The sequence below is a fragment of the Callospermophilus lateralis genome, chromosome X, assembly GCF_048772815.1.
Source record: "Callospermophilus lateralis isolate mCalLat2 chromosome X, mCalLat2.hap1, whole genome shotgun sequence".
Lineage (NCBI taxonomy): Eukaryota > Metazoa > Chordata > Mammalia > Rodentia > Sciuridae > Callospermophilus > Callospermophilus lateralis.
Genome location: NC_135325.1, coordinates 95,055,941 through 95,077,116, shown reverse-complemented (window position 1 = coordinate 95,077,116; position 21,176 = coordinate 95,055,941). Strand labels below are relative to the sequence as shown.

General features: G+C 33.5%; 1 protein-coding gene across 2 annotated transcripts in view; it reads left to right on the top strand.

Annotated features, from left to right (window-relative positions):
- Klhl13 (kelch like family member 13) overlaps positions 1 to 20,140 on the top strand; it is a 182,222-nt gene extending 162,082 nt beyond the window's left edge. For both annotated transcript variants that reach the window (XM_077106678.1, XM_077106679.1), the window contains 3 exons: positions 8,236 to 9,031; positions 16,407 to 16,520; positions 18,615 to 20,140. In XM_077106678.1, coding sequence (XP_076962793.1) covers positions 8,236 to 9,031; positions 16,407 to 16,520; positions 18,615 to 19,102 — 1,398 coding nt within the window. In that variant the 3' untranslated portion in view covers positions 19,103 to 20,140. The remainder of the gene's footprint in view (positions 1 to 8,235; positions 9,032 to 16,406; positions 16,521 to 18,614) is intronic.
- Positions 20,141 to 21,176: the final 1,036 nt, after the last annotated feature.

Genomic DNA, 21,176 nt, shown 5'->3' with positions numbered 1-21,176 from the left:
GGGGGAGAGCGCTCACATTTTACCCAATACATTTGTACAACTATTATGTAATGTATCAATTAAAAATAAAAGTATTTAAATGTTGGAAAAATTTAAAAATAAGGTACTTATAAAGTCAAACCAATAGCTAATTTAACTACATTCTTGAAAATATGTTTTTTTTTGTATATTTGTTCCCATTTTAGAGTACTCAGAATGCTGTCTCATAATTACCTATAAAATTTTAAACTGATGGCTATTTTAAGGGTTTTATGGAAGCATATAATGTTGTAGATGTACATCATCTTGACTTCCAAGTGGAGTTTGTTAGTCTCCTATGCTATTGCTTACAACCATTATTGGGTTTGTGTGCAAAATTTCATTTTAACTTGCTTATTTTACTTCTTTTGGATAAAAATCAAGGAGTAGGATAGCTGAGTCATATGGTGGTTCCATTCAAATTCTTTTGAGGAATCTCTATATGCTTTCCGAAGTGGTTATATTAATTTTCAGTTGACAAATGAGATAAAGAAAATGTTATATCACACATACACAACACACACACATAATGGAATTTATTCAGTCATAAAGAAGAATGAAATTATGGCATTTGCTGGTAACTGCATAGAACTGGAGAATATCATGCTAAGTGAAATAAACCAGATTCAGAAAATAAAAGGTAAAATTTTAATCTCATATGTAGAAGCTAGATAGAGGGGAAAGGGGAATTATAAAAGGGATCTCATGAAAATAGAAGGGAGACCAATAGATAGAGGAAGAGGATCAAGAAGGAGGGAGAAGGGAAGCATAAGGAAGAACTGGGGAATGAAATCTATACCATTATACTATGTCCATATATATTCGAATATACTATAATGAGTCCCATATGCATATATATAATTATAATGCACTAAAAATAATAATAAAAGAGTGATCAACAGAGTAGAGCAAGCAGATCAGGGGCAGGGGGGGAGGGAGGGAAAAGGAAGGTAATAGGGAATGAGATTGAACAAATTATGTTTAAGTATGAATATAGCATAATTAATCATACTATTCTGTATAATTAAACATACCAATAAAATGTTATAAAAATTAAAACAAGCACCATAATGAGTTAATTTACAGCCAGAAGAATTTATTTTAATTCTGTCATACAAAGTCAATTCCCTTAAAAGCAATAAGTAGCTTGTCTCTTGTGTCACCTGACATCTTACATTCAACTTTTATTGAATGTATTTTTTAAATGTCTAAATTGCAATACTTAATTAGGAAGTAATATCTAAAAGTTCATGCTTATATACTAATTAACATTGTTTTACACTGGTCTTAGGAATACTTGGTTATCCTGAGCCAAACTAGGGGCAGTGCTATGATTTTTTGGAAATAATCATTAACAAGAGTACAGAAGCTTAATACTTAACAACTTTAGATATTGGTTGTGATCATTTCCCTTACCTGAAAGAAGAAGACAAAATTGGATAATATGCTATAGATATTATGTATATATGAAATATATGTCTCATTTATATATGTATATATTACATATAACATTACAAAAACAAACTTTCAGTAGTGCAATTAAATTAGCCATTGGCTGGATTTATAAGTGCTCTCTGTGTGTATATGTATATAATTTGCACAATTAATGTATTATTGTCAAAATAATAGAAAAGAATTTTGGTATAGAAAACTTTTCAAAGCAGTTTTATTTAAAGATGAGAACACAGTAATTCTGTAAGATTGACAAATTTCTAATAATTAGAGGTTCCTTAACCTATTTCATTTGTGTGAACACTTAATATTTATTATTTTAGGGATAATATTCTTGATTCCTAGTATCTTCTGCAGACATCCTAAAACCCATTTCTAATGGAGAAGGGGCTTCTGCCTAGCAAAGTTTGCTTGTGGTGTAGTTTATCCCTGCCTCCTTTAGTTTTAGGACTTTCTTGCCTGTGAACATTTTAGGAGACACCTCTTTACTTAGCATCATTATAAATTATCTATCCTTCATCATATTTGCCAAAGATATGACTGTATGCTTTTATAGTAGGAATCTTCTCTCTTAGAATCTGATAATTTTTTAGAAACTTTAGTAGATTATTAGTTTTAGGAACATGTGAAATTCAACTTTTCCTTTATGTATATATATATATATTTTTCATATATTTATACTTTTTTCATTTTTGTATTTCTTAGTTAGGCATATGTTCAACTTTGCTCTATTTATTTCCCATTTCTTTCTTAGCAATCAAGTTTCCATAGAAAAAACAGTAGCCTTGGGTGTGTATTCTACTTAGGAGAACTGAATGTTTCAAGAGACTGTAAATATTATACAAGGAAGTTTTTTTTAAGTTCTCCCATGAGCTAAGTTATTATGGATAATTTAAAAATATAATGATCTTATATTTTTAAAATTGTATACTGAAATCAAATGTTTTGGAGGAATACTTTATGTTTTTAATGATGTAGTGAGTTTATAGCTCACATAACCAAAACTACTTGGATTTGAACTTTTAGAAGGAAAAATTTCTTTTTAATACATTTCTATTCTATATCATTCTTTATCATTTGTGTGAATGAAGAAGAACAGGGTACATAAAATGTAAATTGACAATGCAGAAAGCATTTTATATGATGGTTTTAAATATTATTATAAAAGTTACTCTTAGCTTCAGGATAGAAATATCAGTTATCTGAGGTTGGGGTTATAGCTCAGTGGTAGAGCGCTTGCCTGGTACATGTGAGGCATGGGGTTTGATCCTCAGCACCACATAAAAATAAACAAACAAAGGTGTTATGTCCATCTACAATGAAAAATATTAATAAAGTAAAAAAAGAAATGCCACTTATTGATAACAAAGCATCAGACTCATTAGAGGAACCAATCCCCTATCTAACTTTGCCATCTATTGCAGTAATAATGTTTCTCTTAGGGTGGTAATTAGTATTACAGTTTATAGAATCTGGCATTTTGTTCTTGCTGTGTTATTTTCTTGACAGTTTTGGAAAAGAGGACTAGGAATTGAATAGAAAAGGATGACAACTAAGGGAATAAAACAGAGTATGTAAAAATTTCTGCAAAACTAAAAACACCTTTATATACAATGGAAAAAAGTGAAAATTACTTTCTTTAGTCATATAACTTTAAAAATTATATTTGTTTTTATCCTTATGACATTGTATAACTACAACATGCTAAATATTTTCCAGTCATTCCCTGATTTTCAAAAAGGCTGGAGTTAAGGTTTTTTACTTGTCATTTGTGTGGAATTTGGAAATTTTAGCATCTTCTATTTTCATCCTTACTATTTTGGTTGATAGCAGGCTAGCTCACAAAATAAACTCAATTTAATATTTTAACATTAGTTTGCTGATATAGGATGTTTGTAATTGAACTAGATATATTACAATTTGAATATACAGAATAAACAAAATGGAGTAAAGTTGACAAAGAAACCATTTTCCTTTTATATAAACACATTTAATCAGACATTACAGATTCCTTAGTGCTTTAGACCTGGTGATGCTCTTTATTTAAAATATTTTTAAGATGGGCATAGAGGCTCATGCCTGAAATTCCAGCAATTTCGGAGGCTAAGGCAGAAGAATGGTACTTTCCAGGCCAGCCTTGGCAACTTGGTGAGATTCTTTCTCGAAACAAAAAATAAAAAAGACTGGGGATGTAACTGGGAATGATTGAGTAATTTTGTCTTTTTTTTTTTTTTTTTTTTTGCTGTGCTAGCCTTTTAAATGCCAATATAATTATTTGGATTAACTTCTCTTATAACTTTGTTTTCAAATGTACCTTTGGAATTTTGGCCAGGTTTTCAGATGAAATTAGATGAATTCCGATGAAATTAGTATTCTTTCTACTTAGAAATTTTGAAAATAATCTTTAAGCTTCATATTTTATGTTTTCAACGTGTAATGTAGTCTATTACATACATACATTGTATTATGTTACAGCACATACTCATTTATTAATACCATCTGATCTCTTTGGAGATTTACTAGTTGAGACAATTTTGACAATCATTACTGATTTTGAAAGTTCTCAGCACATAGAAATGATAAACCTTTGAGGAGATAAATATATTTAACCTAATGTGAACATTATGCAATGTAGATTAGTATTAAAACATTACTTGGTACCTCATTAATATGTATATTTTTTGTTTTTAGGTATCAGTTAAAAATAAAAATAATGACTTGGAAGTGGGTTAAAATGAACCATGGTAGAATAATCCAGTATTTTTCCAGAATTATTTATCATTTCCATAATTTTGTTCCACTATATCTTTATCCATTATTCTAGACTTTGTTTTTTTAATCTCTATATTCTATGATTAATGTTTTACCTTTGAATACATGCACTTGATGAGAATTCACTTTCTAGTACATATTTTTCCTATGTGACTCATTTTTAAATGAGTAAGATTCTAGTAATTTGCTATGCTAATTTATTTTTTAAAAATTTTTATTGTTGGTTGTTCAAAACATTACATAGTTCTTGATATATCATATTTCACACTTTGATTCAAGTGGGATATGAACTCCCATTTTTACCCCGTATACAGATTGCAGAATCACATTGGTTACACATCCATTGATTTACCTATTGCCATACTAGTGTCTGTTGTATTCTGCTGCCTTTCCTATCCTCTACTATCCCCCTCCCCCTCCCCTCCCCTCCGCTCTTCTCTCTCTACCCCATCTACTGTAATTGATTTCTTTCCCTTGTTTTTTTTCCCTTACCCCTCACTTCCTCTTGTATGTAATTTTGTATACCCCTGAGGGTCTCCTTCCCTTTCCATGCAATTTCCCTTCTCTCTCCCTTTCCCTCCCACCTCTCATCCCTGTTTAATGGTAATCTTCTTCTTCTCATGCTCTTCGTCCCTACTCTGTTCTTAGTTACTCTCCTTATATCAAAGAAGACATTTGGCATTTGTTTTTTAGGGATTGGCTAGCTTCACTTAGCATAATCTGCTCTAATGTCATCCATTTCCCTGCAGATTTTGTCATTTTTTAATGCAGAGTAATACTCCATTGTATATAAATGCCACATTTTTTTTATCCATTCATCTATTGAAGGGCATCTATGTTGGTTCCACTGTCTTGCTATTGTGAATTGTGCTGCTATGAACATCGATGTAGCAGTGTCCCTGTAGTGTGCTCTTTTTAGGTCTTTAGGGAATAGACCGAGAAGGGGAATAGCTGGGTCAAATGGTGGTTCCATTCCCAGCTTTCCAAGAAATCTCCATACTGCTTTCCAAATTGGCCGCACCAATTTGCAGTCCCACCAGCAATGTACAAGTGTACCCTTTTCCCCACATCCTCGCCAGCACTTGTTGTTGTTTAGTATAGTTTGAAGTCTGGTATCGCTATACCGCCTGCTATGTTAATTTAACAGGCATTATACTTTTAATCCCTTCAATCATTACAAATTTAATTGTTATTGTTGATATTCATAGACTTTAATCTTTGCTATATACTCTGTGGTAGCTGTTGTAAATGAACTATAAAATACTTAATCCTTCTGTGAAGACTATGACGATTCAGAAGGTTATAAAATACATTCTTTTGCAGTTTTAGGAAGAGAGTAGGGAACTATCTGTATTGATTAAGTAGACTGTCAAAATTGTTTCTAGTTCTGTACATTAGTATATATGAGTGTGCTAATATATTAGGAAGTATTTTACAGATGCCACTAAGTAAAAGGTAGGTTTTATTCTCCTAATATTTAAATTTTTTAGTTGTAGATGGACACAATATCTTTATTTACTTATTTTTATGTGGTGCTAAGGATTAAACCTGGTGCCTCAGGCGCTTTACCACTGTGCTACAGCCCCAGCCCCTCTCCTAATATTTTTTAATATTTATTTTTTAGTTGTAGTTGGGCACAATACCTTTATTTTATTTATTTTTATGTGGTGTTGAGGATTGAACACAGGGTCACGCACGTGCATGGCGAGCGCTCTACCACTGTGCTACAGCCCCAGCCCCTCTTCTAATATTTTTTTAAAGAGTGAGAGAGAGAATTCTTAATATCTTTTTTTTCAGTTTTCGGCGGACACAACATCTTTATTTTACTCGTATGTGGTGCTGAGGATTGAACCCAGCGCCCCGCACATGCCAGGCGAACACGCTATCGCTTGAGCCACATCCCCAGCCCATCTCCTAATATTTTAATAATGGTTTTCCTCATTGGATAAAGTTGAGGAGGTTAAAATAAAAAGAATCAAATACCTTAATTCTGTTTCTAAATTACACTATTTTGATTCTGATCTTAATCTTGGTCTGTTTTAGAGGGTATCAATTTAGATTTAAATTTGATGGCTAACAACTAGTGATCTCATTTTGCTCACTTAAAGTCCCCATTCCTTGTTGATTTTATTGGTATTCACATTAATAATGATGAGAATCTGCTTACTTGGAAATTAGGTTTGTACTGTCATCAACTTTTACTTATCCATATTAGTAAATATATTTAAAAGTGTAAATTACCTTTGCTTGAGGAAGGGCTATTTCTTACTTGCTTTGGGAAGTAGATCCCTTACCCCTAACTGCCTAGGGTTATTTGGGCAATTGTTATCTCTAATTCTACTTCTACAACTTAAAATTTTATCAGACATGAATCCACAAGTCATAAGTGAATGAACATGAACTTTTATTGTTCATATTAGAAATCCAAAGTATAGATACAGTGTTAAGCAATGCATTTTTAGAGGCCCATAATTTCTTATTTTCCTAGTTATTGTGTGTTACAGTAATGTTGTAGGCAGTTTTATATATATGGCTACAGTAGAATAAGCAATCAGATATTTTGAAAGAAGTTTGTAAAGCAAATCAATTGCTTAAAAGAGTACAAATTCTTTCTGAGTAATAAATCTAGGAAAATAGCCATTTGTGTTAATTTCAGAGCTTTTTTTTTGGGGGGGGGTACCAGGGATTGAACTCAGGGGCACTCAACCACTGAGCCACATCCCTAGCACTATTTTGTATTTTATTTAGAGACAGGGTCTCACTGAGTTGCTTAGCACCTTGCTTTTGCTGAGGCTGGCTTTGAACTTGTGATCCTCCTGCCTCAACTTTCCAAGCCACTGGGATTATAGGTGTGCAGCACCACACCCAGCTAATTTCAAAGTTTTAAGTGCTGTAACATCCTAACTGGACTGTTATTTTATGCAGACTGTTATTTTACTTTTAGCTTCATTTCAACTTTTAAATGAAATGTCAGTAGAAGGATTAGTTGGTTTTAACCATCTAAAACATTTGCTAACAATAAGTTAACAGTGCACTGATGAATTTTGTGTGACTTATTGAACACACACCCCGAAAAAATTAAAAATACATACACATGTACACATTTGAGTCCTTTGTCTATGACCTGTCTCTGTGCTTGCATATACATGTACTGACATTTGTATAGTGGGTTTGCTTATTTGAATTTTTCTTGCATTATATTTGCTGATATAATTTTCCTTTTGACAGTGATTAGACATTGAAAAGAGATCCTGCTGAGGAAGGATCCTTGTAAACTTCTTTCTTTTGCCAGCTCTTTTGCTTTATAGTGTGTTTTAGTGTATGCTGGGGACATCATTATGGCCTCATTTTAACTCCAAACAGAGCTAGAATATGCTGAGAGTAAGAGAGTGCCTAAGGAAAGATACATTGCTCAGATACAAGCAATATATACCCCAAACCAATCTGCATGAATGATATAGATACATCCTTCCTGCCCTCAAGGAACCAATATGAATGATAGAAATACCTATTGACATGAAAGGGATATTGAGGAATTGGAATTTTCCTGTATGTGGATCTGCTAGCTGTGTGGTACTTTTAAGAATTATGACTGAAAAGTGAATAGACATGAACCATAATTAATAACCCTCAATTTTTCCAAATTTTCCATCTAGCAAAGATTTTATTAGTGTGTTTTTTTTTTTTCCTGTGTGGGGTGTGGTACTTTTTGAGGAAAGGAAACTATTTTGGCCACAGTCAAGTTTTCTCATTGTTTTTTAGATTAACTTCTAATCTACTCACTGATCATTGTCTCTTAATCACCTTTCTACTGAATTAGGTAAAGGTCATTTGCGTATTCTTTTTAGATGAATAATGCATTTAGATAAAAATTTTATTTGCATCTGTATGAACAGTAAGAAGCATAACTCACTCTTATTCTAGAACAGGTATTTGTTTGAGATGACTGTCAAGAAAGTAGCCGTGTTTGAATTGGTTTTATTGATTTAATAGGTCACTTTAGACAATTGTGTCGAAGTTGGGCGGATTGCCAACACCTACAATCTGACCGAAGTGGATAAATACGTTAACAGTTTCGTCTTAAAGAATTTTCCTGCATTGCTGAGCACTGGAGAGTTCTTGAAACTCCCTTTCGAGCGTCTTGCCTTTGTGCTTTCCAGTAATAGCCTTAAGCATTGCACTGAACTTGAGCTCTTTAAGGCTACCTGTCGCTGGCTTCGCCTGGAAGAGCCTCGGATGGACTTTGCTGCAAAATTAATGAAGAACATACGATTTCCACTGATGACACCACAGGAGCTCATTAATTACGTGCAAACAGTGGATTTCATGAGAACTGACAATACTTGCGTGAATTTGCTTTTGGAAGCCAGCAATTACCAAATGATGCCATACATGCAGCCAGTTATGCAGTCAGACAGGACTGCCATTCGGTCTGACACCACTCATTTGGTTACCCTAGGAGGTGTGCTGAGACAGCAGCTGGTTGTCAGTAAGGAATTGCGCATGTATGATGAGAAGGCCCATGAGTGGAAGTCCCTAGCCCCCATGGATGCCCCAAGGTACCAGCATGGCATTGCCGTCATTGGAAATTTCCTCTATGTCGTTGGTGGACAGAGTAATTATGACACAAAAGGAAAAACAGCAGTCGATACAGTGTTCAGATTTGATCCTCGATACAATAAATGGATGCAAGTTGCATCTTTAAATGAAAAGCGCACCTTCTTCCACCTAAGTGCCCTCAAAGGATATCTGTATGCAGTTGGTGGGCGAAATGCAGCTGGGGAACTGCGTAAGTGTACACATTTACTTTTATGCATAGAGAACAATTTCTTTTTTTACCCAGAAATCCATTTTGAATCATAAAATAAACAGTTCAGTACAAGTATAGACAAAATGTACCTAGGGTTTCATTTTAAAACATTTTTTTCTTTAAAAATATTAGAGACCATCTGTATAGCTTGTCTGGACAGATATAGTTGGCCAGAGTGCAAATTTTATCTTCTTAATACATGAATATGTTGCAGAACATTTTATTTGTGCAGGATGTACAGTTTTCATCTTGAAAATTCAACTAAGAAGTACATTCAATTAGTTTAAATTCTAATAGAATCTTTAGCAGAAGTTTGGGGTGTTTCCTCATTTTCTAGTTTTAAAAGCCCACTAGGATATTTTACTGAATAGGTTAAAATCCTTCTTTACAGAGAACTGACTTTTGTTGTTTGTCTAGTTCCATAGTTTGTCCTCTATTAGAGGCTATATAGCAAGATAATGCTCTTTATAGATTAATGTACGAAGTTCAATATTATCTAAAGTTTATTTATGGTATTATGATCTGTGACTATTAGTTTTAAAACTTATTTTCTTGTTGAAATATCAGTTTTTCTTCATTGTAAACTGACCTAGTAAGCTATTCAATGGTATTTGCTGTCTCTCTAAGACTATTGATAAGTAAACTTGAACATAAAAATAATTTGGCTAAATAAATTTAACTTAAAAGGTATAATTTTGTTATTTTAGACTAAATGGGATAATATAGCTTGTCTAGAAAGAAAGGCAGGAAGACTTCATTTTATATTGTGACATATATCTGTGATTATTATTATTTTTTACCTGCCTTCTTTGACTTTCTGTTGTAGAGTCCTTGTAGTTGGCCAATATTCCAGGCTCCATAATACTGTGGAAGGTCAACATATTGTATATGTTGGCATTGGCTCTGGATAAATTCAGAGTACTTCTCAGAATCTTTTCTTCCCAGTATTCTAAGAAATGAAAGGTAGTTGCATGGATGTGAGACTATGTTATGTATTGGGGGAAAGTACTACTCTAAGCTCCTATACTTTCCTGTTTTTAAAACTCCTTCTTTTTAGTGTCATGCTCTTAATGTTACTCATCTTTATCACCCAGTTTTCCCCCTTGTTGTTACCATATTTTTTCCCTAAAACCAAGCTTTCTAGATTTTTGGACTAGGTGGCATGATCACCAAGTACATATGTTCCCAAACATACTTTATTAATCAGACTTTTAAAAGCATTTGAGGCATTAGTGAGTTCAGTGTAGAATTGTCATTTCAGGTCTCCTCAGTCGACCCATACGTATTATTTTCATGTTATTTTACTATGTAAATTTATGGTATGTGAAAATATCCAGGAGATGCAGTTTTGTGGTTTATTAGAAATACAATTAGTATATGAAATTCTTTAAGATTTCATAAATTAAAGGTCATTAACTCAGGCAGTCAGTGGTTATTTTGAAACTTCTGTTCTCAAAGGAAATAGCTTCTTTTTTTCTCCTCAAATCAGTGCTTGTTTATTAATGTTATCACCAATGTTAATATGCAATAACTAAGTTTTCAATATATTCTTTCTAATATTAATTAGGAGCCTTACACTTCTGGGATTTATTATCTTCAGGCCAAAGAGAGTCTTTACATAAAGCTAAAAAGTTAGCATCCCCCTTTTTCTGACCCATCCCTGTACTCTTTGTGTTTCTCTCGCATTGTACCCAGCTAGGAATAGGAAAGAAACTACCCCACTGTGCAGGTGGCATATGCACAGTCTTCTTTGATCACAACTTTTAGATACCAGCTCTCTACCTCTGATGAAAAAGGTCTTCTAAGTGAAAAGAAATAAGTAAATCATGCCTTTGTGAGCTATTCCTAAATCAATATTAACCATTTGTTTATATTTAGCCTTGAAAAATAAAATTCCCCAAACTGACCCTAAGGATGACTTTCTTTAAAAAAATAAATCCCCCTCTAGATGATATAGGTTCATTTTTATATTGTTTCCTAAACTGCATTTTCAAAACTGCAATCTGATTATAATGTAGATACCAACTCTCCATGCCAATTAATCTTTTTTGATATGTTATCCAATTTGAAATGATATGTAATCTAAGTAACTAAACATTTATAGAAAATGGTTGCCTCCCTTAAAACCAGCATATCCAGCAAATACACTCTTAAAATACTAAATATTTTAAGTTAAAATATGTTAGGAGTTGTTTTAAAAATTACATGATTAACTTTTAAGTATACTCAAATTGAAGGTCAGAATTCCAAGAGAGCCTTCAGGTAAAAAAGAATCATTACTTAAGCCCAGTGCAATGGCACATACCTGTAATCCCAGTGGCTTGGGAAACTGAGGCAGGAGAATCCTGAGTTCAAAGCCAGCCTCAACAAAAAAGTGAGGCACTAAGCAACTCAGTGAGACCCTGTCTCTAAATAAAATACAAAATAGGGCTGGGGATGTGGCTCAGTGGTTGAGTACCCTGAGTTCAATCCCCGGTTCAGCTCCCACCCCTCAAAAAACATCATTACTTAAAACATCATTACTTAAAACAGAACATTCCCTGCTCCCCAGGCCACCTCCTATACTCCCTTTGACTTTCTCCTATATTATATTTAAGTGGGAGCAGGAAATGGATTGTCCCATTTTTTTTCATATTCTGTATTATCAAGGTAACCAAATGTGATGTAATTTTTCCTGATTACCTCTGTTCATAGTAAATAATATCAACAAGTTCTTCTGGAATCTACCCATTGAAAATGATCTCTTTTTATAAATGAGAAAAAAATGTTCAGTTGCCCTTTTCAGTTTTCCTGATCCCAATGTTTTTACAAAATAGTAGATTTTGTTTCTAAAGAAACTCTTGTTTATATTTCAGAATTCTCAAGCCAGAGGCTGAGTTTTTAAACTTTTCTTCTGCTCCACAGGTTGTTGGGATTTTTTTTGTTGTTGTTGTTATTTTTTCTGGGTACCAGAGATTGGATTCAGGGGCATTTGACCACTGAACCACATCCACAGCCCTATTGTTTTTTATTAGAGACAAGAGTCTCACTGAGTTGCTTAGCGTTTTGTTTTTGTGAATGTTGGCTTTGAACTTCTGATCCTCCTGCCTCAGCCTCCCCAGCCACTGTTTTTTTTAATGCATCCCCCCTCCACACTCACTAACATCGTATTAATTATTTGTATAATAAAGGGTCATTTCTATCTTACAACTGAATACATTGGCATATTCATATGCCTGTGTCAATGGAGAAGGGGTGGAAATGGGTAGCAAGAAAAGGGACTGATACAGAAGTCATTTAAGAGTTTAGCAAGTTTATTAGCACCAGTACATCATTTATTTTCCATGTACAAATAACCATTTTCTTTGTGTATTTATAAAAAGAAAACTGGAAAATTTGTAAGATATTTTTGATCACTGTAATATATTTGGCTGATTAAAAAAATTTTTTGTGGATTGTATGGAACTAAAGAAAAGCTAAGTCCATAGTACATCAAAGAAAGACTAGCAGTATGTCTGCAGGCCTGGCTTATTGCTGAAATACAATCCTTTGGAAATGTTGCTTTCCCTGACATTAGTTACAATAGGAAACTACGGGAAACTTACAGGAGCTGTCACTTAAGTGAAAAAGGATTCAGTTATTTCTAACATCTTTCAAAATTATGTCATGTGAGAAATTGATCTTCCATTGAGGTTTTTTATATTGAAGAAGAATATGACAGCTGTGATATCTTTCACTTCAGTTAAATATTAATAAGTCAAGCTTTCAAATAATAAAATAACTTATAGAAAACATGTTTGATTTCTCAAATAAATGTACAATAAAATTACTAAAATGTGCAAAATGCCTGTATATACTTTAATGGATCTGGGCTTTTCCTGAACACTAAGCAGCACCCTAGGATTTTAAAGATCATCCCTGCTCAATGGGAGCCTTCAGAGTGTAAATTATTTTCTTCAGGTCAAATCTTAAAGAACAAGTAAGTTTCACATCATCCTTTGGGTCCAATTCGGGACCCCAGTGGAATCATCTGAGAAAATAAGGACCCCTGATAAATATGAAATAACCAAACTAAATGTAATTCTTAAAATGGTGAAGTTCTCTAACTCACACACCAGGTCCCTAGACTCCTGAAATCAAATATCTAGATTAGTGGTCATTAAGCTTCTGTAAAGGTTCAAGAAGTGTTTATTTTTGTTTTTGTGAGTAAAAATCTGCCACTCAATTATATTATAGTGCAAATGGGTGAGGCTAGGTTCAAAATAGCATGATTTATGACCAATGAAATTTGAATTTCATATATTTTTTGTATGTTTCAAAATAGTCTTTCAATTCTTATTCAATACTTTAAAAATGTAAAAGCATTTATATTGTTATCTTGTGGGCCATACAAAAATTTGGCCCACAGGCTGAAGTTTGTTGACCCATGCTCTAGAAATTTCTGGTTGCCCCCTTATCATTCCCAACTCTCATAGGTTATGATAGAGCCATCGCTTTGGGGCTCCAAATCATTGCTCTGCATCATCCCTTAACCCCTCTTCCCATAAAATTTATTGGCATCAATCTGTATCTGATTGTTTTGTAATTATGGAAGATAGAAACAGGAGCATGTTTTCTTCTTTTTAATTAGATGCATTTCTTTTTCAACTAAATATTATTGATTTTACTAATAACAGCAATTTTGTATAGAGAAAATCTAAAGGCTAACAAAAAGACTGAAGGACTAGAAAAGCTGAAGAAGACAGATTATTAAATGGAAGAAGAAAAGTTTAGGGATGATGAACTATTTTATAGTTATTGTGTTATTGGTGGTTAATATCCATCCTGCACTTAGAGGATTCTGTGTGAGAAAATCTTCTAGATGGATTCTTATGAACCTTATTAGGAAAAAATATAATTCACTGACAGAAAAACATCATTGTCTTTTTACATCAGAAAATATTAACAACAATTAAGAGTGATTAACTATTTCTAACTCTACTAGGCATGGTGGCGCATGCCTGTAATCCCAGTGGCTCCGGAGATAGGCTCCAGTGGCTCTGAGATAGGTTCTTGAGTTCAAAGCCAGCTTCAGCAAAAGTGAGGCACTAAGCAACTCAGTGAGACCCTGTCTCTAAATATACACAAAATAGACCTCGGGATGTGGCTTGGTGGTCGAGTACCCCTGAGTTCAATCCCCAGTACCCCCCCATTTTTTTTCTAACTCCACTATAGAAAGAAAAAGAGGAGCCTAATGGAATTCATCCCAAGACCATTTGAATTAGACATGGGAAAGGACAGTTATGATTTAGAAATTTCAAAGTTCAAGGCAGAGTTGTGCATTAAGAAAAACTTACAACTGTAGTCAAACCTGTCTTTGACTTCAAATAGATGGAGAAAACGATCTCTGGAAGTCTTTTAAAACTTTTTTTTCTTTTATGGGTAATTAGATTGCTTTATCATAGAAAATTCTACCATTAATTACTTTGCTAATGCCACACACCAATCAATATGCTAGGTCCCCTGTTAAAATGGAGAGAGAGAGAGAGAGAGAGAGAGAGAGAGAGAGAGAGAGATAATAATGTTCATTCAGTAGGATTTGCTTATTAGTTAGGCGAAAGTCATGCTAAAGGCAAATGGAAATGAATATTTAAAAAGACATCTTACTACAAAGAAATAATAAATGTTTGAGGTGACAGATATGTTAATTACCCTGATTTGATCATTACGTAATATAATATACACACATCTAAATGTATTCATATATCAAAACATCACATTGTGCCCCATAAATATGTATAATTATTATATGTCAATTAAAATAAAACCTAAAAAGACATTCAGTGCCTGGAAATAGTTAAAAAAAAAATTGGGGCTTCTGGCAGTTTAACTGGTTATTAATTGTGAAAATAGCCTTTATTTTGTGGAAAGATTTATAGGATCCTGCTATTTGATAGAAGGATTTAGAAGAAATAGTGTTGGTAAGGATCCAGGCCTCAAATAATGAACAAAACCAGCAAGAGAGCAGATTAAGATGAGATGAAAATAGTAAAACTCTTTGAAATAAGACTGAAAATTTAAACCTATAGTAAGCAGAAAAGCAGTAAAGGCATATGAAAAGTGGTAAAATATAGGTTTGATTGTAGGAGAAAAATTAATTTGCATTAAATTAATTTGATGAAAAAATGAAATTAGTGGATGCAACAGAAAAATAATTTGTGTGTGTGTGTTTGCGTGTGTGTATCTTTTCCTCCCTTTTACCTGTACTTAGTAAGTAGAGAATCTTATTCAAAGGTTGATTCTCTGTTAGGATTGCATTTGGCTATAAGTAGCTAGACCTTATTCCAGTGACTTGATCAAATAGCCATGTTCAGTATGCTTCTGTTTACCTGTTACCCTGTAGAAATATATCATCTGGCTGACCAAAGCTTCAGGGGAACCTTCAAAATTATATTTACTTTGGGGACTCGGTGCAGTGATTCCATGAGTAGTGTTATGGTTCTATTAGCAAGAAAAACAAAACAGAGTTGAGGAAGGCAAGAAATAGTATTAACATTTGGCAGTGTCCACAATAAATAATGTGAACATTTAGAGTCAATCTAGACTTATGTTTTGACCACAGTCTCTATAGCAGCCCTATTTCTTTCTGCGTTTAAAAAAATGATTATGTTTTTCATCTGCCTGGAATGTCATTGTTCTGATCTTGAGGTTATAACAGACTGATTGTATTTAAGAAAGTTGAGGTCACTCCTCCAAAATGATTTATTTAAAGATGATAAATTTATGGCTGATAAGAAGTACCTTTAATTAAGGTCTTAACTTCATTTTATACCGCCAATCATCTTCAGGTTAAGAGAGGTACTGATTGCTATGACATGTGGAAAAATTATTGTCATTGTATTTTGTAGTCTGAGTATGAAATAAAACAATAGGCTTTAGGACATAAACCAGACAGTACATATACTTTCACTCTAAGTTTATAACTTTGCTTCATATATATTTATATTTGTTTCTATATGGTATGTCAATAAGGGGACCCATGATTGAGGTGTTCTTCCTTACTTGTGATATTTTTCATGTTTTCTTCTCATATTTTCATAGCAAAGAAATTCAAGAAATGTCAAATTGTAAAGATGTAACCAGATTCCCAAGGAAAAGAAATCTTAGTTATTTCTGCAATGACAGAAATGTATTAGACTCTTATATAACCTAGTCTTATGTAATACTTTATTAATGGTTCATATTAATATAATCTCAATAATTATTATAAGAGCCCCCATGGATCTCACATATATGTGTCTCAAATATGTATATATAATTATTTTTATGCCTAAAGAAAAAAATTGCTAAATTTGAGATTGAAAGTCACGTTATTTTCTTTGAATTTTTAAAATAGCTACGGTAGAATGTTATAATCCAAGAACAAATGAATGGACCTATGTTGCCAAAATGAGTGAGCCTCACTATGGACATGCTGGAACTGTGTATGGAGGAGTGATGTATATTTCAGGTAAAAAAATATCATGTGAACACCATATATGTGTACTTTTAACTATATGATATTCTTTGTATATACTGATAGTAATAATTCAGAAAATGGATAATCAAAATATAAATTAATGTTGGCTTAAGAAGGTATTATTGTATGTACATTTCCGTGAACATGCTTTAGGCATTCTATAAGTTTGTAAGACTTGCAGCAAACCAATCTTGTTATAAATGTGTAGCTTAGAAGAAATTGGAAAGCATTCAGATTCTCCAGTTTATTTTCCAGTTCCCATACCCTGTATTATAATAAACACTATTCACATATAGCACCAACTAATTCATTTTATTTAAAATTTAGCTGAACTATGTGAGGAAATATATAATTATATAACATAAACTCTACTATGCATTAAACATGCATAATAATGCATTATGTTCAGTATTTTGGTGTAATATATAGTAAATACATTTCTTTTTTCCTTGGCATTGTAATGCAGTTCTCCTATGGTATCATTACAGGATTAATTCTGTGCTAAGTATCTGTATTTCAGGCACATGCAGAGATATTTTCTATTAAAAATTTGAAATGGCTACTCTTTATTCAGTGTTCCAATAATAACTCACTCTCAAATTGTTGATGTTCAAATCATCCTTCTATAGCATTTAGAAAAAAAAAACCTTGCTTAATGTAATGATCACCACTGATATTGACATTTAATTTTGTTAGGCAGGTTCTTATCATTTGGCACTCATACAGTCTGCCTATGACATTTTTTTACCTTATTGGAAGGCCTGGCAGTGCTAATCCAGCAATTGCATTATTAGAGAACAAAGGCATTAAGGGATTGTTTGTGGTCTGAACACTGCCTTATGAAATCTGTAATCAAGAAGGATCAGAGAAAGGACTGTAGTGTGTGATTGGCAGGTTTCTGGTGTTAAATTCATGAGCAACTATAGGATGTCTTATATTGAAAGAGCCATCCAGGAAATCATATGCTCCACTAGTCAATGATTTATACCATCTACCTATTTTATGTGTGTTGCTGCTATACCATTATAATGAGAGCTCCAAATCCCCTGGGGGGAAAAATGACACCTGAATTGTTTTAGTAGTGCTTTAGCATAACTGGGAAATATTGCAGAAATGACCTTCCAAATCAAGGGTAGGAAAGGAAGCAAGCTGATTTTCAAACCAATGAATGCTATTTTGCTTTCTGGGAATTCTTTAAAGCATAGAATAATACTATAAAGCAACAGCAAATAATGATTGCTATTTGGCTACTTGATAGTAGAGTTTTGAATGATATAGTTAAAGATTAGCTTTGTCTGAAAAAAGATACAGTCTGATATGTTCATATTCATTGTACAGACTGATTTATGTGTGATATAAGAATATATACTTTTTAGATGATATGGACTTAATAGATGAGCAGCAAAATGCTGCAGAAATAAACTTCTACATAGATTCAGCATTCCAATTCTTTAACTTTTTAAATATATTTTCCAATAGCAGATGGCATTACTCATCCTTATTCCATCTACCAAAAACTCCACAAAAACAAACAATTCTATATATTCTTATAAGCTTGTACATTATTTGCATAAGACTCCCAACTTTTTAAAAGCATTTTGTATAAATATCTCATTTCATAGTCCCAATCCTAATGAGAAAACTGTGATGGATATTCTTATTTGGCAAGAGAGGAAATGGGCACCTGGAATTTAAAGTGCTCTTATAGCCTAGTGCTCAGCACCAGAGGGTGCCCACTAAAAAGCAGTAAGGAGTGAATGTAGTTTGCATTTACTGCAAACCCAACTGTAATAGTCGCCAAAATATATATTTTACTTGATAAAGCCTCTTAAATATGATAGGTCCCTAATTTAACAAAGTCATTGCAGCAATATAAGCTTTTTTTTCATTTTATAAGAAGATGAAAGTCATATTTTCTTTATTTTTAACCTAAAGAATATTTATAGAGAGCAAATATTTATAAAAACACTATTGATAAACTATACTATGCCACAAAACGTAGCTAAAAGTTGATTATCTATACTAGCCTTTACTTTTCCATTTTTATTATCTCTTTACCTCATGTCTATTATTCTCATTCTTTAGGAGGAATTACTCATGACACTTTCCAAAAGGAGCTCATGTGCTTTGACCCTGATACTGACAAATGGATCCAGAAGGCACCAATGACCACTGTCCGAGGTCTGCATTGCATGTGTACAGTGGGAGAAAGGCTCTATGTCATTGGTGGCAATCATTTCAGAGGAACCAGTGATTATGATGATGTCCTAAGCTGTGAATACTATTCACCTATCCTTGACCAGTGGACCCCAATTGCTGCCATGTTAAGAGGGCAGAGTGATGTTGGGGTTGCTGTCTTTGAAAACAAAATCTATGTAGTTGGTGGGTATTCTTGGAATAATCGTTGTATGGTAGAGATAGTGCAGAAATATGATCCAGACAAAGATGAATGGCATAAGGTTTTTGATCTCCCAGAATCCCTTGGTGGTATTCGTGCTTGTACACTCACAGTTTTTCCACCTGAAGAAACCACACCATCACCTTCTAGAGAGTCCCCTCTTTCTGCACCTTAAGATCATCCCTACAACTAAGATGCTGTAGTCCTACCTTTGCAGTGTGTCATGATTCTCTTCTTTTTCTCCCCTTAAGTAGTATATCTGTTAGAATTAGCCTCCAGTAATTGATACTGATATTGGAAAAAAGACAACATTGATGTTATTTGTGCTGTTTGTTTGGCCTAGAATGTTTATAAAGTGGTTAACAAAACCATCCTGGAAATGTATCCCATAGAAGCTGTTTAACATATGAAAAAAAGTATTGTCTATGAACTGTTTCTTCAGTACTTTTTAATGCTGTGTACTGGGTGTAAGGTATTTGTCATCTTACATTATAAGCCAATTTGAAGGTGGATTATAGTAAATGTACAACTGTGCTTACTAGGCTTCAAAGTAAAAAGTTTTCCTTTCATCTTTGACTGTAAGATGTCAAAGGGAGGCAGCCTGCTCTAGCAGGAAACAATACACAAAAGGTTGCCAACTCGCATGAGCTACCTCCCTCTTTTCATGAAGTATTTTTGATGTATCTGTCAACCCACCTGACTGTGTGGGTGCATTGAGAACATATAAAGTTTCTTAGACACACAGGAGAAATAACTGAAATTCACCAATGTTAACTTTAAAAAAGCATGACCCCTCTACTTATAAAAAAAAGGGTTTGGGGTTTTTAAAGTGTGTGCAAATGTATACACACATACTTGGATATGGATTTCTAAACATTGAGTGTCACATCAAATAAATATGAAATTTAAAAAAATCTTTTAAAAGCAGCTTCCATTAAAATGGGAATTCAGTGTGCACATACTGAATACACATGTGTAGAACCATATGAATTTAGGTGGATAAGGGCTAGAAATTTTGAGCAACTAAAGTTGTCACTTGACCCAATTTTATCTTAAAAATTGTATTCTACTCCTTCTCCTTTGCTGTTGAGGTAACTTACATATTCTGTGTATTCTGTATACTCTCAATTCATGAGGTTATTTAGCACAAAATATAGCAGCTTCACCTGGAGAGCTGCTTTTGCTCAAAAGAATTCAACTTCCATGTTTTATCTTTTTTTCTGTTCAATAAAAACATTTAATGTCATTTTGGTCTGAGGAATCCTATTATTGCCTGAGTTGACTTTCTTTTATTAAGTGTCTTTTTTTGGCAAGACTCCAGTAATCAGAATGTAGAACATTAAGCAGTTTGGATGAGTGAATATTTATAAATTTTATTCAAGGAAGAAAGTGCTTGACCATGTTTAACCTCATTGGTGATAATTATTGCTGGTTGTCTTCAAGGATTTAGTTTGTGGAATATGTTAATTGACTCTTCATCTCCACAGAACTGCCAGGCATAGCTACCTTATAAGAAGTGTTACATTTCTTTCTTTTTTCTATTTAAGATGGGCTCTTGCTGTGTTGCCCAGCTGGTCTCAAACTCCTGGGCTCAAATAATTCTTTTTTCTCAGCTCAAGTAGCTGGGATTAGAGGAGCATACCCCCATGCCCAGCTTAAAATCACTTGTTTCTGAGGTCAGTTTCCCTGGTGCTCAAGAAGATCTTATCTTGTGGACTGGGGTCGTGGCTCAGTGGCAGAGTGCTTGCCTAGCATGTGTGAGGCACTGGGTTCGATTCTGAGCACCACATATAAATAAATAAAACAAAGGTTCATCAACAACTAAAAAAATCAAAATAAGTTTTAAAAAAAGAAGATCCCTGTTTCCTCCTGAGAAGAGACTGTGTAAAATGACCTTGGAGATTTTTTCTTGACCTAGGATACTAAAGGAAAAAATGTTTTTGTAGAAGATTATTTGATAATTATATAGGAACATATTGTGATATCTTCTACTTTATGTGCAAATTATCAGATGCAATCTGAAACAAAAATTTAGGGACATTGCAAAACAACTAGAGAGCCATCATATTGCTTCACTAGTGGACAAATAGCAACCCAGATAACAATACCTCCACTTGAGTTAAACATGATTAAGGAAACAATTTTCCCATCAGTGGTACTTTTCAATGTTGGGAGAACCTGATATAAATTTGAAAGATCCCCTTGGACAAGACTTTTCTTAAGTGTGATCAGCTGGTTCAGTGATTTCA